Source organism: Schistocerca piceifrons, chromosome 1, assembly GCF_021461385.2.
Source record: "Schistocerca piceifrons isolate TAMUIC-IGC-003096 chromosome 1, iqSchPice1.1, whole genome shotgun sequence".
Taxonomy (NCBI): Eukaryota; Metazoa; Arthropoda; class Insecta; order Orthoptera; family Acrididae; genus Schistocerca; species Schistocerca piceifrons.
This window is the reverse complement of record NC_060138.1, coordinates 367239351-367264203: the sequence shown is the minus strand read 5'-3', so window position 1 is coordinate 367264203 and position 24853 is coordinate 367239351. Positions and strand designations below refer to the sequence as shown.

At 39.2% G+C, this 24853-nt stretch overlaps 1 protein-coding gene across 3 annotated transcripts in view; it reads right to left on the bottom strand.

Moving 5' to 3' along the window:
• Positions 1-24853, bottom strand: part of LOC124787791 (metastasis-associated protein MTA3) — a 221515-nt gene that overhangs the window by 20705 nt on the left and 175957 nt on the right. For all 3 annotated transcript variants that reach the window (XM_047254701.1, XM_047254712.1, XM_047254719.1), the window contains exons 6-14: positions 23513-23715; positions 23234-23422; positions 22989-23122; positions 22777-22880; positions 21768-21884; positions 18649-18699; positions 17929-17993; positions 17390-17615; positions 4042-4245 (exon numbers count right to left, since the gene is read on the bottom strand). In XM_047254701.1, coding sequence (XP_047110657.1) covers positions 4042-4245; positions 17390-17615; positions 17929-17993; positions 18649-18699; positions 21768-21884; positions 22777-22880; positions 22989-23122; positions 23234-23422; positions 23513-23715 — 1293 coding nt within the window. The remainder of the gene's footprint in view (positions 1-4041; positions 4246-17389; positions 17616-17928; positions 17994-18648; positions 18700-21767; positions 21885-22776; positions 22881-22988; positions 23123-23233; positions 23423-23512; positions 23716-24853) is intronic.

Here is a 24853-nt window from a genome sequence, read left to right as displayed (position 1 = left end):
TGGAGACTTTCTCCTCTATATATAGTGTGTTTAGCATTGACAACAGACCAACAGCAAGAAAGATTATAGTTGAATTAAAATTACTTGCCAGTTGATGTCAATCACTTGCTGTTGCATCAGCTGCCGCTCGCTTAAAGGCGACGCAGAAACATGCCAGGTCAGTTCACAAGTGTTGAAGTGCTGTTACATGTAATGCAGGGCAACGCTGGAAACCGCTGTCGTCAGGTATGATGGCAATGCCAGCTGTCCACAGCTAATTTTAAGTTACCAACGACTTAACCATATCAGATGCCACGTTTTCTAACCCAGAATTTACATTGATGTCCTAATCTAAGAACAATCTTGTGATGTGCAATATATCTGAGGAAACTGTGGTCAACAACCTGTGACAGAACTATTAATCACACTCACTTTTTTCCTGTGAATAAAGATAACCACTACATGCAAATTCAAGACAGAAAAATTTCAGTTTCAGAACTGAAAGCAAACTGCAATTTCGTACTTTCATTGGTTGCCTGAAACTGTCCTCACACTGACTACATGAGCTGAAGCAATACCAAATGATAAGCATCCTTGTTGGCACTCTGTTACAGGTTGTAGGCAATACATGCAGATTGCAAACGAAAAGAGAATGATAGGAAGAAATAAACATGAGTGAACTAAAAAACCCAATACAATTATGAAAATGATGTGGCAAAGAATAAAAAAATTAACTGAATAAAAATAATAATCAAAGTCATTTGGATAAATATTTAAAAATAAAGAAAATTATCACCTGTTGAGATTCAAACCCACAACCTTCTGAATGAGTAGACAGTTACTTATCCACTACATTACAGCACCACATATTGTTACAGTTCTGTATTTAGTCCTTTACAGATCCAGTCACAATGATGATTTGGTGCCTTCAAGTTCGGCCACACACAATGTTGCATGAAGCTTATCTATTGTAGGCTGACCTCTATGATGATAACTGATTATGTGACACTGAATTGTGTTTTCTGCTAAATGATCCAGTAGTGAAGGTTAGTGATGTGTGTGAAATGTGCATATTTCATTACCACTGTTGTGTCTGTGTTGTTTTTGGTGTGGTTATTATGTCTGATGACATGTGAAATGAAAGGGCCAGATCCAGAATTCAGGATCCAAACACATCAAGAAAGAAAGCAGGACAAGGAGTTGAAAGTGAACTGACTGTTCCTTGTGACAATATCGTAACGGTGAACATTTTGGTGTGACACTGAGTGCTCGGAATAGAGGAAACGAGCTCCAACATGTAAAATGTCAACTGACAAGCAATTTTAATGTTTAAGGACTTTTCTATGGTGAGGAGAGGCACAAAAATTACGTATAAATGACGTTTTTAAAATGGAAAATCAGTTTTTAACTACATAAAGCAAAACATGGAAATATTTACTAAATTTTATGAAACTTAGTATTTTCCATGTTCTTATTTACAAAGTGAAATTGTTGCGAATCTCAATTCCACAAATCATATGAATTAGAACACTTATGAATTATTCCACTGGAGCACCTATGAGCCAGCCTCAGGGAGGAAGTGTTGTCTCAATATCTGAGAAGCGATAATGGATAGTGCTGACCAAGTGGCGCCGGAAAACAAACAGGATTACATGCTTAGCTGTGCCTCAGGAGACAGGCCACACCAGGAGAAATATTGAATATGTGACTAGCCTTGTCTAGTGCATCACAGAATATTCTAGAAGCCGCCCTGTGACGCCATATGAGCCGTATAAATAAGAGCACATGAGGACTCAGTAGGGAGCTGAGATCTGCGGTGTATAGCGACACAGACTCTGTCACTTTGTGCCAGACACGGGGCTTAGCACTAATTGCTAGCCTTGGCTCTGTAGCACTCATGGAGATAGATTCAGCAGATGGGAACTAGACTGATAGTGGGAATAAGTAGCAGTGCCAGTACGGGCTCTTCATTTTTCAGACGACAAGAAACTTTTGACTTATAACCGTGCTTCCCTAACCTATCCTCATCGAGTTCCGTACTCTGCACCGCCTCACAGCCTGATTCTTCCAGCCGTTGGAGTTTCAGAAGCTGCCCACGCCTGCTTCCTCGCATCGAGAAGGTCGGCTGAGGTAAGACCCCTGAGTTGTAGCAACGTGTCTAACTCACTCCGTCTCAGGACATGACAAAATTTGAGGATATTAGTTTACAAATATTGGTAACTGACTTATTCAATGCTGAATTTAGATTTTTACTTTTTCTCAAGGCTGAATGATCAGATTTAGTAGGTTTCTCCTTTATTAAAGTAAATAAATGTGATGTGTCATGTCAATTAATGTAATGTAATTGATCAGTATGTAACGCAGCAAAATAAAGCAAAAAGAATGAATATGCAGTACAACTTAAAAAATAAGCTGCTAGGAAAAACACAAAAACTGAAACGAACAGAAAAGTCCACTGAAACTGACAAAACAAAATATTACACTGAATTTCCTGTTCCTTGTACATGTAAATAACTTATCTGAACCCCAAAATTGCATGGTTGTAAGCTATGCCGATGACATATCCTACATCAGCTGTGGCAGTGATATGCAGTCTGCAGCTAACAGTACCGAGATCAGTTTCAATACTCTGTCCGCATACCTCACAGCAAACAAGCTCCTTGTAAATAAAGACAAAATGGTAATAATGAAGTTCATCCTCAGTTACAATGCTGCCATAACTGATACTGTATTTACATCCCCATTGGGTCTTGCATATGCAAATTCACATAAATTTTTGGGCATTGTCGTTTATGAACACTTTTCATGGAAAGAACATGTAGATAATATTTGCAAGAAAATCAGTAGAAATTTGTATCTACTGAAATGGGTCTCAGCCTTCTTGGACCATGATACTTTAAGGCAAATTTATTTTGGGTTGATTCATCCGCACCTTCAGTATGGTACTGAGATATGGGGTGGGGCTTCAGCAGTTCATACAGATAGACTTTTTAGATTACAAAAAAAAGCAGTAAGAATGGTAGCCACCGTAAAGAAGCGAGAGCCTTGTAGAGACATCTTAAGACTATATAAAATTCTTACGGTGTACTTCATCTATATACTGCAGACAGTCATGTTCGTGAAACAAAATCCTGAATTTAATATGACAAACAGTAATGTACACAGCTATGATACAAGGGGAAGGGAAAATTTTCATAGAATTGTGACCAATAAAAAGGCAACGGACCACAGCCCACATAGAATGGAAGCAATTTACTACAATGCACTACCCTGTGAACTCCAGAAAGCAAATCTAAATATGCTAAAAAGTAGACTGAAGCAAGTATTAATAGAGAAGTGTTGTTACTCTATAGAGGACTTTAAGTTGTAGTGCCATCTTGGAAAACAGTGTATATAGACAATGTCTCCAATCTATCAGTGGTATGAAAGAATGTAATTACACACAGTATTATGTGTACTGTACTATTATAAATATAAGCTAAATTGTGTTACACTATAGTGGACTCTACTTTTAGTGCCCTTTTGAAAAATAGTGTGTACAGACATGTGTCTGATCCATATGATGTTATGAAAAAAATGTAAGTATTTTACTGTATATGTGTAATGTAAGCTAAATCTTCCTGACAATGTCCAAAAACTTTTTGTTATATGCACAGAAAATAAATACATAAAAAACAAACAAAAATTGGCAAACAAAATAACACCAAAATAAGCAACTCTTAGACACACACACACACACACACACACACACACACACACAGAGAGAGAGAGAGAGAGAGAGAGAGAGAGAGAGAGAGAGAGAGAGAGAGAGAGAGAGAGAGTACCGCAAATTTATTTCGCTTGTTTTTCTCACCATATGTTCCTTTAATGACACATACCTATACATTAAAATTTTATGTGTAATAGAAGATAGAGCTATTATATCCTCTTTTCCGCTCACAGGACGTTCTTGTACAGTTCTGTTTTTCTACACCATCTTTCTGGATATCACACAACACTCTAAGCCCTAAATATCAATAGATATTCTATTTCTACAACACATGAAACATAATAATTACAAACCTGGTGCTTTTGGAGGTTTTGGAAAAGAAACATGATCAGGTTTTGGCAGCATATCTTTGGCTGTGAGGATTAGCCAATCAGGAGTGACAAGATTTGATTGTCCCAACCTGTTTGCAATGTATGTTACACTACCTCTCTCTTTTTTCCGATATCTCATTAACTCTTTCAGTTCCAGCATTGTCTTCCCTCCCATATGTAGCTGGCCTGAAATTACAAAAGAGGAATTTCAAAATTAAAAAATAATTGCAACATATCTACATACTTAAATTATATTCAAACATCTGTTACAAGTAATGACACTATCAATTGCCACTAAAAGCAATTATGGTGTACCACTTTCAAAGAAATTTAACAATAGTTAGCATACATTACAGCTCCTCACTACAAACATTTGAGCTGACTGGAAAAATTAACTGTCACTGCCAAATTTCAAGTTCATTAATATTGTTATTAGATATAGAAAACGAGGAATGGAATGTTTTGCACGGCCAGAGACTTTTTGTGCAAAATTATTTCATATGTATGGTGTATGTATTACTTCCTCAAAGTTTCATCCTAACAGTAAAAAGGGTATGAAGAACACTGATGAGAAGCTATAGGACTATTCACTTAGCATCAAAAATTCATTTACAAGCATTCACCACCATTATCAGCATGACTGAAATTTTTGTTTTCAAAACCTCAAAATTACCTCAAACATTAAATGCAGGCATGGTCAAAACAACAACAACAAAGATGTATATACACAAGAGTTATAGATTTGGGTATAAGCTAGGATGATTTAATTAAATGTGCCAGAAAATAAACATACATGGATCTCAATACCACCTTTCACTTGGCAGCAAAGAAAAAAGAAATTCTGATGACAATATGTTGCCCGCTCATCACATGAAATCATCATTACTGGATACTTAAAAGTTCCTTTGGTCAATGACTATAGGGGGTATTTTGTTTTCATGTGCAGCACTAGCGAGAGAAGCCTGAACTATGAAACAAACACGGCACGCATGTCACTGTCGTCAACTCGTGACATGTAGTTCAATATCTGTGGGCCAAAGGGCACAAACAGAGCAAAATTTCACAGGGGTATGTGAGGCGTGTGTGGGGATGACTGTATGGACCATAGCAATGCCTACAAGTTATGTACATTCCTTCGAGAGGGCTGTGTGAACCTTAGTGATTCACAAGGCTCCATATGGCAGGTAACAGCAGCATCCCCACAGAATGACAGAGTCATTGAGGCACCAATTTTGAGCAACCAGCATGTGCAATTGTCAACCTTATAGCAGCAGTTCAACATTTCCTTTGGTACAATGTATGATATTGTTCGTGACACTGAAATTTTGTAAAATTAGTGCTCCTTGGGTGCCTAAGAACCTGACAAACAACTACAAGGGCCAGCGAGTGATTACAAGCTTGGATCAATTAATGCACTATGCCACAGAAGGGTGTGACTTTCTGAAAGGAACCATCACTGGTGATGAGTCGTGGGCATTTCACTAGATGCCCAAAACCAAACAGGCCTCTATGGAGGGGAATTATGCTGGTTCCCCAGTAAAAAGTCAAAGTGACTCAATCTGCTACAAAAATACTCATGACATTGTTCTGAAATATGCATGGTGGACTCTGCTGAACACACGACCAATGTGAATGCTGCAGTCTACATTAAAACTTTGGTTACTTTGCATCATGCACTTCATGGCAAACTCCACAACATCAGTGCTGATCGTGTCAAACTTCTTTATGACAATGCTCGCCCCCATGTTGCTGCTCCTCTTCACGAGAATACGTCTAATTTGGGTGTGAGGTGTCTAACGCCCACTGTACACTCCGGACCTTGCACCATTGGACTTTTATCCATTTGGTCCCACGAAGAAATTCGTGGCCAGCCAATGGTTTGCAACAGTTAGGAAGTGAAATCAGCAGTCCGCAGATGACTTTACATCATCCAACCAGACTTATATGAACAGGGAATGTTGAAATTGGCATCCATGATAAGAAAAATGAGTTGAGAATGTTGATGACTATGCAGAAAGTGGGTAAAATATATAAATTCGTTCAATTTTTTTTAACCATTTGACTTAATGGTAATAACATTCTTGTGTGTTTCTTTTCAATCCTTCCTTCTACTGGTTGAGTTTCATTCAGACATATTTCTTGCGCTTCATTCAGACCGTACTTGACTGTAGATAACTGCATCATGCGTTAAAAGTCTGAGGTTTCTATTAATACTGTCCACAGGATCATTAACATACAACATGAACAGCAAGGGACTCAACACGCTTCCCTGAGGTACACCTGAAGTACTTCTGCATCTGTCAATGACTCCTCATCCAAAACAATATGCTACATCTTCCCTACCAGGAATCCTCAATCCTCTCACATATTTCATCTGATACCCCATACAACTGTACTTTTGATAATAAGTGTAGGTGTGGTACTGTGTGACATGCTTTTTGGAAATCTAGAAATACTGAGGCATTTTAAGAGTTCCTAACCACGAGCGAGTTATTTAGTCTTACCTGTGTGCTTTGGTTCTTTAGTTTTTTAATCTCTGTGAGTTACTCTAATTTATTAGACACAGTTTTTGCGTTTTCCTCAGTGTCTACAGTAGAAGTCTGCAGTATGTGTTGATAGTCCTTTGTTTGTCTGTGTATGGTAGTTTTCCACGATAGGGACTTTGACTGCTGTGTATGGACGCTAGCCGTGTCAGTGACACATCGCTCTCAGCTCCACACTGTGTTGACCCCGGTTACACAGCTTGAGGCTGCAGTGGATTGACATCATTGTTGTGGGCCAGCTGTGGGAATCCAATGGATGTCCAGCATGACCCATGAGCCCGCCGATTAGTCTACACCAATGGCCAGCCCAGTTACTTCCCTCAATCAGGTTGACCCTCACCCGTATTTGAGTGGGTGGTCACCTCGAGAAATGGCAGGCCAGAAAAGACTTCGCAGGGGGTCAAATGTAAGGCCTCTCCAATTAATCTGACAAACAGTTTCCAGGTGCTGTCTGTGGCTGACACTGTCCCTCAGTCAGATGCAGTCACTTGTCTCCGAGGAAAGCACTCAGCCTGCATGATCTGGGCACTCACAGAGGATGGGATCATTGGTAGTTGGGAGCTCCAATGATAGGCGCACTATGGGGACCGTTAGGGACATGGCTCCCAAGGAGAGGAAGAAAGCCAGTGTGCACTCCATGTGCATACTGGGTGGAGTCACTGCAGATGTGAAACAGGACATTCTGGGTGCCATGAAGAGCACAGGGTGCATCCAACTGCAGGTGGTGGCTCACACTGCTATCAATGATGTGTGTTGCTTTGGATTGTAAAAGAGTCTCTCTGGTTTCGAGCAGCTATCGAAAGTGGTAAAGGCTGCCAGTCTTGCTTGTGAGATGAAAACAGAGCTCACCTTTTGCAGTGTAGTTGACAGGACCGATTGCGGACCTCTGGTACAGAGCTGAAGAGCATCTGAATCAGAGGCTCAGAAGGTTCTGTGACCATGTGCACTGCAGATTCCTTAACTTGTGCCATAGGATGATTGGCTTTTGTGTTCCGCTAAGCAGGTTAGGAGTTTATTACATGCAGGAGGTTACGAAACAGGTAGAGAGGGCTGTGTGGTGTGGGCTGGGCAAGTTTTTAGGTTAGAGGGTCTAGGGGAAACACAAGAAGTGCTTCAGTTTCAAAGGATGCAGGTCAAACACAGGAAGAACATACATCTAGGAATTATCGGTATATCATAGTTGTGCTGGGAAAATAACAGAGCTCCACGGCCTAAAAGAAAGCACTGCTGCTCAAATTGTTATAGGCACTGAAAGCTTACTAAATTTGGAGATAAGTTCAGCCAAAGTTTTTGTTCGCGACCTAACAATGGATAAGCTAAATGCAGCTGGTGGTGGCCCGGTTGGTGCTGTTAGAAGTGGCTTTATTTTCCAGCGAAATTGAAGTATGCAGTATCTGTGAGTTAGTATGAGTAGAGGTCATTCTTGGCAACTGGAATAAAATAATAATTGTATCCTTCTACTAATCTCGTAACTCAGATGATACAATTGCTGAAAGGTTCAAAGAAAACTTAAGTGTAATTTCAAACATTCATAGTTGGTGGCGATTGCAATTTACCTTAGATACGATGATGAAAATATATATTTAGATCCTGAGGTACGCACAAAGTGTCATCCAAAATTGTGCTAAACGCATTTCTTGAAGATTATTTCGAGCACTTAGTTCATGAGCCCACTCGAAGAGTAATAGTTGCGAGAAGGCACATGACCTACTAGCAACAAATAATCCCGAGCTAATAAGAAGCATCAAAACAGATACAGGGATTAGTGAATACAGGGCTGTCATAGCAAGACTGAATACCAAAACTCCCAAATCCACCAAAAATAAATGAAAAATACACTTGTTCAAAAAAGCAGAAAAAAGTTTTGCTTGACGTCTTTCTGAGAGACAATCTCCATTCCTTCCAACTTAACAATGTAAGTGTAGACCAGATGCTGCTTGAGTTGAAAGAAACAGTATCAACAGCAATTGAGAGATTTATACCATCATCATCATCATCATCATCATCATCATCATCATCATCTTGGACAGTTTCCAGCCACTGGCTGGGTCTGTCGGGAACACAAGCGTCTCCATCGTGTTCTGTCTTTCCACCATTCCCCCTCTTCCACCTTCGTCCAGTTCTCTCCTCTTCTCATCACACATTCCTTCACTCCCTTCACCCATCTATCTCTTGGTCTTCCTCTGGGCCTCTTCCCCTCCAGTTGCAGATCAAACATCCTCTTTGGAATTCTTCCCTCATCCATTCTCTTCATGTGTCCATACCACTGCAGTCTTGATTTTTCTATCCTGTCCTGTACTGGTTCCTCCTTTAGTCTTTCCCTCACATACACATTTCGCAATCTGTCTCGTCTTGTTACACCCAACCTGCTCCTCTGGAACTTCATTTCACTAGCCCGTATTCTACTTTTGTCGCTTTTGTGCATTACCCATGTCTCACTTCCGTATGCCAATATGGGGACAAAGTAGGTTCGGTATATAATTCCCTTGGATTTCTGTGGCACCTCCTTGCTCCAAATAAGCCCCCTGATGCATTTATAGAACTGCCCTGCTTTTCTGCACCTTTCATTTATTTCCATTGCGTTTCCCCCCTTACTTTCAATCACGCTTCCCAGGTACTTTAAGTTCTCTACCACTTGTAGTTTTTCCCCTCCACAAGTTATATCCACATTTGGCCTATTCTTCTTCCTTGTTGTGACAATTATTTCACTTTTCTTTGCAGAGAAATGCATTCCATATTGTGCTGCCGTTGCCTCCCATGCATCTAACTGCTCTTGCACCTCCTTCTCGCAATTTCCCCATAACATCAGGCCATCGGCAAAAAGCACTGCTTTCATTTTATGATCTCCAATTGCATCTGATACTTGCTGTTAGGATTTCTAGTAGTGGATAAATAATAAATAATAAATCAACTGCTTTTAAAAAAGGGAAAAAAGGGAGAGATTTATACCAAATAAGTGAACAAATGATTGAGCTGATCCCCTATGGTACACTAAAAAAACCACCACCACCACCACCACCACCACCACATGCAAAATTGAAACGAACGTAAAATCCCCGAAATTTGTGATCTTTTACAGAAACTCAAATTTAGCATTGACTTCAATGCGAGATGCTTATAATGGTTTCTAAAACAACATTTAGTCTCAAAACCTGGCAGAAAATCCACAGAGATTCTGGTCACATGCAAAGTATGCTAGTGTTGAGACACACTCAAAACCTTCTCTGGATGACAGCAATGGAAATACAATAAATGACAGATTTACTAAACACAGCCTTCCGAAATTCCTTGACCAAAGAAGACAAAGTATATAATCCAGAATTAGAATCAAGAACAGCTGCCAACATGAGTAACTCAGAAGCAGATATCCTCAGAGCAGTGAATCAACTTAAGTCGCTGAATAAAAGCAAGACTTCTTGTCCACACTGTATACCGATTAGGTTCCTTATAGAGTATGCTTATAGAATAGCTCCACACTTAAGAATCATATACAACCACTTGCTCGACAAAAGATTAATACCCAAAGACTGGAAAGTTGCACGGGTCACACCAATATTCAGCAAAGGCAATAGGGGTAATCCACTAAATTACAGGCCCATGTCGTTAACAACAGTATGCAACAGGGTTTTGGAATATATATATTGTGTTTGTACATTATGAATTACCTCAAAGAGAATGGTGTATTGACACACAATCAACATGGATTTAAAAAACATCGTTCTTGTGAAACACAACCAACTCTTTACTCACACAAGGTGATGTAATCCTCATTTCCTGTTAGTGTGTTCACAGCTCATAGTAACTGACAGAAAGTCATTATGAACAACAGAAGTGATTTCTGGTTTTCCCCACGGTAGCGTTCCTTATCTATATATACAATTTAGGAGACAATCTGAGCAGCTGCCTTACGTTGTTTGCAGATGATGCTGTCATTTATCATCTATTAAAGTCACCAGAAAATCAGAACAAATTGCAAAGTGATTTAGATAAGATATCTGTATGGTGCGAAAATTGGCAACTGATCCTACATAATGAAATGTGTGGGGACATCCACAGGAGTGCTAAAAGGAATCCGTTTATCTTCAGTTACACAATAAATCAATCAAATCTAAAGGCTGTAAATCCAACTAAATACCTATAAACAACTTAAACTGGAAAGAACACATAGAAAATGTTGTTGGGAAGGCAAACCAAAGACTTCATTTTATTGGCAGAACACTTAGAGCGTCCATCCTCTTTTGGAGTACAGCTGCATGGTGTGGGATCCTAGCCTAACGGAGTACATCAGGAGTGTTCAAAGAAGGGAGCATGTTTTAGCTTATCGAGAAATAGGGGAGAGAGTGTCACAGAGACAATACAAAATTTGGCGAGGACATCACTACAAGAAAGGTGTTTCTCATCGCAACGGGATCGTCTCATGAAATTTCAATCACCAACTTTCTCTTCCAAACGCGAAAATATTTTGTCGATGCCACACTACATACGGAGAAATGATCGTCATAATAAAATAAGGGAAATCACAGCTTGCAAGGAAAGATACAGCTGTTTGTTTTTTCCCCACGTGCTGTTTAAGAGTTGAATAATACAGAATTATTGCGAAGGTGGTTCAATGAACCCTCTGCCAGGCACTTAAGTGGGATTCATGGAGTATCCATGTTGGTGTAGATGAAGATCTATCTGCCCTGGTAAATGGCTTTCAGTATTTCATGTGAGAAAAGTGTGAGTTGTGTCCCATATTATCTATGTTTTCGAAATAAAAACTGACTGGCTTGAAGGAGGTCTTCTGTACGAGCTACAAGGTCCGTTAGAAAAGTATCCGACCTTTGGCCAGGAAAAAAGAAAAACTGGCTTACCTGCTACATTGGATGCCTAATCACCCTCAATGAAGTCTCTTGCCTGAAATTGCGCCCCTTCCAATGACCATGAGAGTTTGGGGAATAGCCAGAAGTCACAAGGGGCCACATTAGAAGAGTAAGGAGCCTGATGAAGCACAGGAATCTGGTATTTTGCCAAAAGAGTCTGAATCAAATGCGATAACGTGCTCAAACATTGTCGTGGTGGAGGCACCAATTTCCTGTTGACCGCAAGTCCAGTCTCTTGTGCTGCACAGTGTCGCATAGGTGGTGGAGTACATCCCTGTAGTAGTCTTTGATGATTGATTTACCCTGTGGTGCATACTTGTGGTGTACCATACTGCGGGAGTTAAAGGAAAGAGTCAGCATCACTTTGTTGTTGTACACTTGGCGGGCCCTCTTTGGCCTTGGTGATGAGGAATGCTTCCACTGTGACGACTGATTTGGTTTCCATGTCATGATTATGGTGTTCACAAAGTTGGAATCACTGTGGAGTCCAGCATGTCCTGTGAGACTTCAACATGAAGTTGCTTTAGCTCCACGAACAGTAATTTCAGCACAAATTTCGCCAACACTCTCTTCATGGCCAAATGTTTGGTTACAATGGATGTGTCAGAAACTGGTGATGCCCATCTCTTCCACAATTTCTCTGATAATCACACAATGGTTTCACCTCACCACACAGCGTTCACTTTGGGAATGACATGGTCATTCTGATACCCAATCATGTGTGACTCGCTCTCCACTGGAGTGCAGCTGTCTTTAAACCAACTGTACCACTCCTTAATCTGTGTGATGCCCACAGCATTGTCACTGAAAGCTGTTTGAGTTTTCCAAATGGTTTCCACTTGACTGTCACCCAGTTTCTTGTAAAACTTAATCCAATAGCACTGCTTCAGTCGTCCCATCATTTCCACTTCAATGAAAAACTGATGCAAGCACTACACACTACCTCACTCAACTGTTGCTTGCCAGCAACTGATGCTGCTGAGGAGTGGGAAAAATTCACGCAAGCACACAAAGGTTCAAGCTTGAGTCAGCAAGCGTGCTAGGTTCAAATCCATCAGGTTTGTGCCAAAAAAAAGTAAGGTCAAATACTTTTCTAACAGGCCTTGTATCTCATTATGTTTGAAGTCAGAATATGGTCTAAGATTCTACAAGAAAAAGATGTCAGGGATATTAAACGGTAGTTTTGTGGATCACTTCTACTGCCCTCCTCATATGCATGTGCAAGCTGTGCTTACTTCCTTCCAGTTACTGGGTACAGTTTCTTGTTCGAGGGTCTACGATAAATTGCAGTTAACAAAGGGGATAAGTCACTGGCGAATTGAGTATAAAATCTGACAGGGATTCTGTCAGGCCCTGGGGCTCCATTCAATTTTAACAGTTTCAGATGTTCTCCATGCCACTGACACCAAAACCTATTTTACTCATCTTCTCAGTGGCACGAGAATTAAATTGGGACAATACTACTGGGTTTTTCTTTGTAAAGTAACATTTGAAAATGTAGTTAAGCATTTCTGTTTTTGTTTCACTATTTACAGTTTCAGTTCCTGACTCATCCATGAGTGTCTGGACACTAGCTTCGAAGCCGCTAACAGGCTTTCCATATGACTAGATGTCATAGTTGCTCTATGTGCTGCTACCCTGAGTCAAAAGTTTCAACTTCCTCACTGAGCAATGATACTATTGTTTCTCTGTCTAGTTTGCTGAATATATCAATCTTTCTGCTTGTTTCAGATGCCCTTTGTGTTTTGGCGTTCATTGTTACTATAAGTGCTTCATGGTCACTGACACCAGTTTCAATATGGACTTCCTCAAAGAGGTCAGTTATGTTTGTTGCCATTAGGTCTAATATACCACAGGTGGGGTACTGAACATCTGTTCTGGGTAGTTTTTAGAGAAGATATTTAGTAATGTCTCACAGTATATCTTCTCACACTCATCAGTAACGGAACTATAACTATCCCAGTTGATTGCTGGATGATTAAAGTCTCATCCAATGAGTACAGCATCATTAGGGAACGTATGTACAAATAAATTGAGTTTCCTCTATAAGTTATTTCAGTTACATCAGGAGGAGAATCTGAAGGTCGAATGACAGATGTTATCCTGATTTTTTGCCCGCCCTTGGCACTGGCTCTTGCCCTTACAACCTAACAGGCTGCTTTGTTTCTATGTTGGTGGAACTGAATTTCTTGCCTACTGCGGCAAATACACCACTTCCATTTTCCATTTCCCTATCCTTTTGGTATACACTTAAATTTTCCACAAAGGTCCCACTACTGTTAACTTTAGGTATTAACCAGCTTTCTGTGCATAATGTTGTATGAGATTCAGTGTTTTTTAGGAGCACTTCAAACGCATTTTGTTGTGAACGCTTTGGCAGTTAATCACTAGGATTTTAATACTCTCACCTGCAGAAGGCATTTCCTTGTACCTCACACTGAGTCTTCTAGCTCATCCCAGAACCCTCAGAGTCTCTGTTGAAGCCTTTCTCTTGCTGCAGAACCAGGGAGCCATGATCTGTTCTGGGGAAAATGTTGCAGATTGCGAGCTTCACTGAAACACTGTGAAAAAGCTGGTATTCTCAACTCTCTCTGCTAGTTGCCATAATAACTCAAGTATGACCTAGGAATCCAGATGACAGGCATCATCTGTTCCAACATACACCACAATCTGTTGTTGGTTGCATTCGGTTCCCTCAATAGCTGGCACAGTAGCCTCTTCAACATACTGAGTGTACGTAATGTTCCTTCCCATCCCCTGCTGCCACTTACTTAAGTAGTCAAGTTATTTCCCATATGTTCGAACTGCCAATGATTAATAGACCCCCTACTCATTTGTGTTTGGCTCCTCTTGACACAGGACAAAGCTGGTTTCCCTGGAACACATTGAGTGATTCCCACTGGCTCAGTTTCAGTTTCAGTTAAGGCAGCACACTCCACTTTTTTCCGAGAGGCATTGGTATAACACCCTGAGTCTCCCCCCCCCCCCCCCCCCCCCCCCCCCGGCGCTGTCTCCCCTGTATATGATGAGGAGACCCAACATTGATGCACCACTCACATCAAGTGGATGGGTAATGATGGGACTTTTCTTTCCTGCCGGAGAGACACTGTCTGCAGGAGAGGATAGAACTTAAGGTATCCTTAGTACCTCTGGTACACAACTCTTGGTAGCTCTCCCAACACATCCATTCACAGCCACTTCCAATTGTTTGACAGATGTCCGGGTGATTTCCAGCTGACTGAAAACAGCAGTAGAGCTGCATAACACCTGGTGTAATGTTTTACAGAAAACTAAACAATTTATGCCTGGTGCAGTATTTTACTGAGTAGCAAACAAATAACTTTATACTGACCTTGCTGATTTTCTTTTACTTTATGAGTTTGATATGTTACAAATACAGGGTGTATACGTGGACAAGGAAAAAAAAAATTCCCGGATTTTTCCCGGATTTCCTGGTTGAAAATACACTTTCTCCCGGGTGAAAATACACATTTTCCATGTTAAATGAGAGTATACTTTTCCTCGGCACTCTAAAACTCATCAATCGTTAGAATGTTTATGGTTTTATACAGAGACGTAGAATTTGCCGGCACTTTAGGAAATGAAACCCAGGGGGAAAAAAAACACGTTTTGGAAAGATCTTTGATGTGCAGCAACATGTAGGCTGCATTTCTTCGTTTTACGGAGGTATAAATTTGAATTCCACCAAACACTGCATGTTACTTTCCGAAGCAATGAAATCGAGATTGCGACGCGCTTTTGTAAGCCAGTCATAGCTCATGTCACGTGACCTCGGCAGCTGATGACAGCACAGGACACATAGGGTAGTCAACCAATAGCAAGATCCCTCTTAAGTAGGACGAACACACAAAAAGAAAAGTTAATGGTTTAAATTAATATACATAGTTTTGTTAGAAGAAAAACAAAGCTTTCACAAATAATATTGGTCTCGAAGATTAATAAGCTACAAGAGAAGCTAAGCTTCCACATATAATGCTGATCATTTTGCGCGTGTTACACTTTAAGATACATCACACAAATGTACCAGTAAAATTTTTAATAACGACGTAAAGGTCTGATCTTCTGGGCTCGAAATTCTTCTACATGGTCATTCTCAAAGAGTTGATTTTTAGATGAGAGTTAAACGCTCTGTGATTTAAGAAATTCATCGTACATTCTCGCACATAGTTCATCTTGCATAAAAGAAAATTTACTTTGAAAGTAACACTTTTCAAACCACCATTCATAATATTTTTCCATGACCTGCTAGAAATTGGTTCGTTTCAGCAGTTGCCAGAGAGCGCCAGATAACAGGCGTCACTGCGCTTGCGCAGCTACGATGATGCAGGAAGCCCGCACGTTCGTACGTGTAAAACATTAAAAAGTTCTTGCATTATGTCATAAAAGAAACAAGACATCAAAGGATACTTCAGGAGCATTGGAAATTCGTGAACTATACTATAATGCATAATTTGGCTTAAAGTGCACAATCGTTTGTCCAGATTCGGATGTAAATTTTCTTGAGTACCAGTACTGTATTATCTCGTGTTTGGTTCTTTATTATGGCATAACGCCATACGAGCCAGAAGATGGAAAACGTGCACTTGAAATGAAGCGAACAGTTGAAACTAGCCAACAGTGTGAAATTAAACACTTCGTTTCAAATAAATTGACTGCCTCAGTGCAAAATATTAATAAAAGACAAATCTCTTTAGCAAACCGACAAAAATAACTTCATTGTTCTGCAATGTGATTAACGCTTGACTGTCAGAAAGGTGAAACTAGTAACATATTTTGGCCTTCCGTAACTATGCGAACGTATTTTAATTCATCTGGTGGCTCCCGGCCACAGAAATCCGATTTTTGTTTTCATTTAATGTGAGAGCAATAAACGAAGAGGAAACAGCAAAACCACTAAACGTAAACACAGGTCACGTGGAGACTACCAACCTCCCCACTACAACTCAAGACTGCTCTATGCATCAGCCCTGGATCTACAATGTTTCCGAACCGGAGCAACTAGATAGTGGCACCCAGCCACACATCTGTAGCGAGAAGCGGGAGAACGTACTACTCACAGGCGACTCAACTGCGCATGCGCAAGAGCCTGCCCGCAACTGCTCAAATGAATCAAATGCAAACAGCTGTCATGTCACGCTCATCAGAGGCAATTTGTTGTTAGGAAGCACTGCATATTCTTCCTAAAGCCTTTGACACACTTTGGCTGGCAGACGCTTGTATGAGCACTGTGTTTTGTTGTTGTAGATGGCGTATTTCCTTTGCAACTTCAGTTTCATTTTCGTCTTTTTTTTTTATCTCGTTCATGTTTTTTTGCTGCAGCACTGTTCAGCAGAAGCGGGATACAATAATATCCTTCGTTAGAGTATTGGTTCTTACCAGTCAAAATCACAAAAATTTAATTGGTGACTAAAACAAGGAAAAGTTCCCGCAATCCTAAAAAATTCCCGGGTTTATCCCGGTTTTCACCCGGACGAAAAAATTCCCGGATCTCCCGGATCGTATACACCCTGAAATATTATCTGCAGCCTTTTGGAATTTAAGTAATTTATAACCAAAAACGTGGTCTCTATTATGGCAACAGCGCAAAAAAGAAAATGTTTAAATCTTACGTCAAGCTTTTGTACCTAAGTTTTTGAAATGAATTCAGGTAATGCACATGATTCTATTCCAAGACAAAGGAAATGCTGGGAGTCTGCTTATATATGTAAGTAAACAAATGTGCGAATTGCATGGATTTTGTCATGCAGCTGACTCTGTCCTCCCTTTTACACTAGCATGCCAAAGATGACAATATCACATCTAGTTAAAACCATATTATTTCAGGTTTTTATATCATTGGTCAAAAAGGAACTCGCAAATACCCAAGTTATGTAAAGAACATACTCTTAAAATAATACTGCTTACATTCCTGCTTGACGTGTGCAACATTGATAGGCCAGAAAGGCGCTCTGGCTGCATGGCGAGGTTGTATAATGTGCCTGCAAAGGCGACGAGAGAGTCTCGTCAATGGAGTCGTGCAAAGGTAAAATGCTGTGCGGGTTTTCATGATGGGCCTCGGTGAACCAGAACGTATTGCCAAACCGTGAGCTGTGGCATAGTGCCTTGCCAAGTGTGCCTTCAGTTTGAACTCCTGAAATCACAAAAGCACATCTTTTGGTAAACTGGGAAAAAAAGGAAAGCTTTTTTTAATTAACAGTATTCTGTTTGGATCACATGTCGACACAGGCATTCAATTGTTCTTAGAATATAGAGATTTTTAATTAAAGATCTTCCCCATACAAAGAAGTGATTTTCTTAAATACATGCAAGGATTTCTAGAATATTTCTGCAGTTACTCTCTTTTCCCCATATTTAGCATAATTTTAGAGATTTTTTTATCTTGTTTTTACTCAATATCACGCCAAAAATTATTAGTGAAAAAACGAAAAATATAAAGGACTTACTTTTCCACAATTCACTAAACTACACCTGTGTGGTCGATGAGAAGTCAAGTTTGATGGAGCCCTCTCTGTAACAAAATGATAGATTTTGTGATTACAAAATAGCTAGCCTGCATAGAATATCGCCTTTTCACAATTTAGTTTATCTCTCTTTCTCCAGATATGAGATTAAATATTCACAAAAACTTACAGTTAATAAATTATTATTAACACACAAGTTGTACGAGCACCCGACATTTATAAGTTATTTTCTTCTGCTCACACAATATCTTTCAGGTAACAGTGTTGCAACTGATTCCCACGATAACAGCTTTATAAATAATAAGAGCGAGATGAGCAAGCCCAGTAATCTCAAGTCTATTAACAGTGAGATACACTGTCAAATATAATTTATGTCTGATTCACATTTCAGAATTTAGTGGACTAACTTCAGTGACACAACTACTTAGCTGCTATGATTTATCTCAGTCAATATCAAAACTACAATCTGAATGTCGTAAGAACTGCTGAAGAACACAAAAACAGAGACAGACAGATCTTACAACAATTTAGAGATAAAAATTCAGCAGAAAAAAAGACTAATGACCCAAAAAATTGCAGAAACTGGTCTGTCCCCAATGTGTTGATGTGGATGCTCATCAGCTTCATGTTTCCTGAACAATAAGTAAAATTGCTATCTTTTCAATTATAAGCAGTACACTAATGAATATTATAAATGATTACCATCATCAGACATGTTTCCAGACTTCTTTTTACTGTCAGGGTCATTTTCTCCTGCAGACACAAAAAGGAGACACAATATCAAAAAATGAAATAATGCACTAAAAACTTTTCTAGTGATGATATAAGGTTAGAATGGAATATTAAAACTTCAGTGCATGCTTAACGTAGAACAAGCATGTGTCATAGGTCTAATTTCCAGAGATATTTTATAGAAATCAACATTCTACTCCAATGTTCAATGTTACACTAAAACAGCGCTCTGAATGGAACTTCAAAAGAGTGCAACAAGAAACAAAAACTTATACTGTGGAATTTAGTTATAAGCTCTTTCAAAAATTATTGATCTTAATAATTAAATAGAACAGAAGGAAATAGTAAGAAGTTGCTGTGGATCACAAATTAACAAACCATTTGTAGGGACAAGCACCCACAATAAGCTATAAATGAAGATTATGGGTAAATAAAGGCTAATTTACAAGAAGACACTAGGTTCCAAAACTCACTTCATGAAAATACTTTTTCGAAACTGATCTGTAGGCACAGTGACACCACTGTACAGTTCAGTTAAAAGTCGTGTTGTATCTTACTCATGTCTGAAATGAAAGTTTTGACAACTGCATGAGTAATGGTTGAGTTAACACTTGCCCACATGGAATACTCCCCACTTCTGGATCGACAAAAGTCTGCTAACTCCGGTCTGCTCATGTTTTGTGTCTGGCCACTGCCAAAGTAAGTGACCTAATACAGAACCTTGCATCCGTAGCCAAAGTGACTGTTGTGCCATGTTCCGTTGTGTCGCAAATTAATACATCTCTTGATAAGCTGGCGAGGCAAACATTAAAGTACACAGGAACACTTTGAGAAGAATTCAGAATTTTTGCAAAGATAATCCTGTGAAATCACCAGGACTCCCGGTAATTCAAATTTTTCAGTTCAACAGTGATTGGAAATTGTCTTCCCCATTGTCTGAATTACTTCAAAATTGTCATTTTGTTTGTGAGTAAAAGCACTATTATTTGCCGTAGGAACTACTGGTACTGTTTGCCTTACAAGGAGAAGAACCCATAGGTGGGATGGAATTTTTGAAACCACCTATGCAGTTGAGCAGATTATGGTCCCAGGCATTATATCACACTCTGCAATTATTTACCTGTTATTTGCAAGTAATAAGAAACATTGCATTTCCTGTGATCCACTAAATGACTAAAGCTGCAATAACAACACCAATATCTGAACCCCCTCTTTTGTATAGTAGTTAACTTTTTTGGCTGGTATACTGCCGCGTGTCACTTTTTAAATATCTTTATAGAAATGACTGTCATCATTATTTTAATTCAATTCATGGCTGATGCAATGTGAATCTTCCTGGAAAGACAGACATTGTGATGAACAACACTCCATATGGACAAGTGGACAAACGTGATATGAAGAGAAAGGCCACACAGTTGACTACTAGCTACCCTATGTTGAAATGCGGTGGAACTGGCATGGGCAACAATGAAATGGTAGTTTAGAAAGCTCAACATTTCATGAAGCACGTCCAATGACACTCTGTTTAAGATTGCCAAGGAATTCTTTTAGTAACGGCTGATGACTGGGAAGGGTGCTGAAGGAAGGTCCAACAACTGGAAGAGGACTATACTAGAGTCACAAAGGTGCTGTTGAACCCATAATAAACAAAATCATTATTGAAACTGTGGAATCACATAAAAGTAATGATAATAATGAATTATGCACAGATGAGAAATATAACAAGACTGATTCTAAAAGCTTTAAGTTTGCTTACAATTCAGAATTACATATGGCAATAAATGTTGAAAATTTTAATCATTCTTTTCTGTGCCATGGGAACTGATGGGGAATTAGTAGCAACAAGCATCACCATTCAAGACTAAACTATCAATCTTGATTTCATGAATCCTGTATGCTTTTGTTAGGCTCCTGTGTCAACTTTTACTTTCACGGAGGTGTTACATGCAGCTGCTGGCAGTTGGTAAGATGGCCAATAGAAGACACTTGTCAATGCCACTTGAAGCATAAATCAATATGTGAACAGACATGTGGTGCCAGCAGTTTGTGACATAAGCATGGCTAGAGTCCCCCCACCCCAACCACCCGCCCCACGCTATGCCTGTATGCTGGGAGCCAGTGAGCAGACCTTGCTTCCTCCACTTCCCACAGAAATTATTCATCTCCTTATGAGCAGACTAAGATACTCAAGAATGGAAAGATTTCTTCTGTTCCCAACTTCATATTGTTCCTATGCTGCTGATATGCCATCTAGCCTCAAAAACATGTGCAACTAAAAGTTCCATGTCATCGAAGTTCAGACAAGCTGGAACTGCTTTGTTTCACCAACAACTTGTGCCACTACATGCTGCGCCTGTTCAGTGGCCTGGAAGCACACTTCACGAAACCTAGAGTCGTCGCGTAAACTCTTTTCATCCTTTATCTAAACTTATTCAAATGTGTGGGTGGAGGGTTGTGGAGTAGTTTCCCTTTAATGAAGCCTTATTTCATCCTTTCCTCCTTGCTTGCCATTAACTGTAGTAACAGGAATTAGTAATGGGAGATTTCTCAATCTCATCATCACACAGACATGCATTCCTGAAACCTTTAGCTATTCAAATTCTGAAGATTTATTTTACACAAATATTTGTTTGTAGAGCTTTATTTAATTTCTTACCAAATCTGACTGTTCATTAGACAATAATTTATCAACACAAGTTTTGTTTTTAAAGAACTCTTACCAATTACGTACCTAGTGCATCTAGTAATAAATTGAAAGCAACTACAAAATATTAAAATAATTTACTAAGGCCAATATTGAACTACTTGTACCGTTAATATTTTTCTACATGTACCTGCCAGAAAATAATTTGGTTGTTTTGTCAACCAACAGCTTGATGAAACTGCAATGTTACTTTAGAATACTGTGTATAAATCTAGAATGATTTCCAAGCAACACTTCTTCAGTTGCATACATGTTTTTGTGCATCACTATCTTCCCCTCAAAGTTTACTCTTTTGGTTTTATTGTATTTAAAAACAAAAATTTAAATTTATTTTCTTTACAATGTGATTCAAAATTCACTATATCCAAAATTAAGGATGCCTTACCAATTCTTGATGGTACTTTGAGTCCACCATACTTCTTCCAATACAGCCAACAGTTGTGACACAGTTTACACTGCATGTGCGATGGTCCCCAGGCATACCACTGGCTTGAGACAGTACCTAAATATAAGGGTACACTTCCTATTAGAAAGAAACCACCCTCCAGTAAAGTAAAATGTCATGCAACACTGACAACGACAGATACAAATTCCTCATTTCTTCTGCATACTTCACATAAATATGGTATAAAGGTAAAAATTATATATAAAAACAAAGATGAGGTGACTTACCGAACAAAAGCGCTGGCAGGTCGATAGACACACAAACAAACACAAACATACACACAAAATTCAAGCTTTCGCAACAAACTGTTGCCTCATCAGGAAAGAGGGAAGGAGAGGGGAAGACGAAAGGAAGTGGGTTTTAAGGGAGAGGGTAAGGAGTCATTCCAATCCCGGGAGCGGAAAGACTTACCTTAGGGGGAAAAAAGGACAGGTATACACTCGCACACACGCACATATCCATCCACACATACAGACACAAGCAGACATATTTAAATATGTCTGCTTGTGTCTGTATGTGTGGATGGATATGTGCGTGTGTGCGAGTGTATACCTGTCCTTTTTTCCCCCTAAGGTAAGTCTTTCCGCTCCCGGGATTGGAATGACTCCTTACCCTCTCCCTTAAAACCCACTTCCTTTCGTCTTCCCCTCTCCTTCCCTCTTTCCTGATGAGGCAACAGTTTGTTGCGAAAGCTTGAATTTTGTGTGTATGTTTGTGTTTGTTTGTGTGTCTATCGACCTGCCAGCGCTTTTGTTCGGTAAGTCACCTCATCTTTGTTTTTATATATAATTTTTCCCACGTGGAATGTTTCCTTCCATTACATTGGTATAAAGGTAAGTTATACTAAACATGAGTATCTCTACAGAAACTGTATTTCAGTTTGTTTTACAGTAACAGATGCAAAAATTTTATATTTAAATGCAAAACAAACACATATAATTGACAGTACCACTGCAGGATTCACAGGCTTTCCCACCAACAGCAGCTTCACCATTACTGCTACCATTAACAACATTCTTATTGTTGTTAATTACAGCTGGATTGGGTTTGTTGCTGCAAACACAATAAAATAATAAATTAAAATTTTGGAGAAGGTACAAAATAAAGAGTAGTAAAGGTGTCCTTGACAGTTTTGAAGTATTATGTGGGACTAATACTCACTAGTTTGGAATGTAAACCTGTTTCAGTTTAGATTCTGCTTCGACAGCTTTCACCCGCTTCTGCTGCACGTAACGATCTGTGGTTTTCCACATATAATAATACTCTATAATATTTTTCAAAGTCTTCCACGGAAGCTGGAACAGAAGTGTTCACAATAAGCCAAACAAAACGTACATAAAAATTAGTTTGCGACTTGCTGAGTAACATAAGATGGGAAAACAGGAATTCATTTTCAAGTAACTCACAAAATCTTGCCGAATATCATTGAAGTCTTTTCCATATTTTTCAAGAGCCTCTTCAAAAAGATTTGCCTCAGATGCAGACCATTCTTCCATTTCATCACGACATAGTACAGGACCGGTAGATGGAATCAGTGAACTAATAGCTTCTGCTAAATTGTATGAATGTTTGTGTAGTGTATCCATTGCATGGAACTGAAATGAAGTAATGTATACCAATTCAACCATAATGTATTAAACACACAACTCAGCTTAAAATAAGTTTCAGCCCATGCAGATTCTTACCAATGTGATATCTCTTGACGCTGCGGCTGCACTCATGTGAAGACTAGGCTGCTTCACAGAACTTGAACAGTCGAGTGCCCGTGCAAAGGTTCCAACTGATCTCGATATTACAAGAAATTGGTCAATTTGCCTATCATTCAGATGGTGATTTGGTGTCCATACCAATGTTTCTAATTCTTCTAGATTCCTTGTATCCTCTTCATCTGCAATTTATGAACAAATGTGAAATGACACTGACTATTGCTTCCTAATTATTATGTCTGACAATGACATCTGCAAGATCTTATATTTACAAGTAATATAAGTAGTGTATGCATCATATTTTGTAGGCGAATAAATAAATCTTGGTAAGTAATGAGTGTGTGACTTTTCTAGGAATTGCATACATCAAATAAGAGTGAACTTAAGAGCGGAAACAAATACATATATTTTGTAATATTGACCAGAAATGTGCATGGTTTGAAAATTTTTCATTCAATAAAAGGCAAAAGTGCAATGCAGTCCACAACTTCTCAGGATACAACAGGAAGAGAATTCTTCCTGCATTGTGACTTAAGTTTGTGTTTGCAGAAACTCTATTTTCTTGGACCAGTACTTGAGCATATGGACAAAATATATCAACTTACAAAAAAATATAGAATTTATCCTTGTCAAGATTAGCATCATATGGGCTAACTGACCTTTTCTTGGCGTGAATAAAACAGTTTGGAGGTTTCAATGGAACAAGATTCTTTATTGTGGTAACAATGTCTGCCAAACAGATTGGACAAGTGGTTACTCTTTAAATTCAGTAGGAAACAAAACATTTAACTCACAGGCGAAACATTCTGTGGGGGTGCATATAACTCAGAATGGGGCAAGTCAGAAAAACAGTCGTTGGCGCTGCATCCCTGAGTGACTGAATCAAGGATGGAACATACAAAATCATATAAAAATTCACAAAATCATAAAAATTCGGATGGCAAAGAATAAACAACACAAGATAATGTAAAAGCGTATTATGAAACACAGCGTCCCTGGTGGTTGGCACGAACGCTGTTTGACAGCTGCAACTTATTTGTTATCATACACCCCAAGATTGCACCACTGAACAAAATGGTATCGCAGTTGGTGCGAACTCTGTAGCACATGAAACATCCTAAATTCAGCAAGCTCTGTCAATGTTGCAAATGGTGAACAATTTGAATAAATTAATTCATAGCAAAAACTCCAAATAGTTATCAAATCATTGTGGACCTATATGATTTGTCTTAACCTACTGCACTATGAAGCTCATTCCCCTGTTCCCTGCAGTCCCTCACTGTTTCTGTGATCTTCATGTTAAAGTTTACACTGATTATT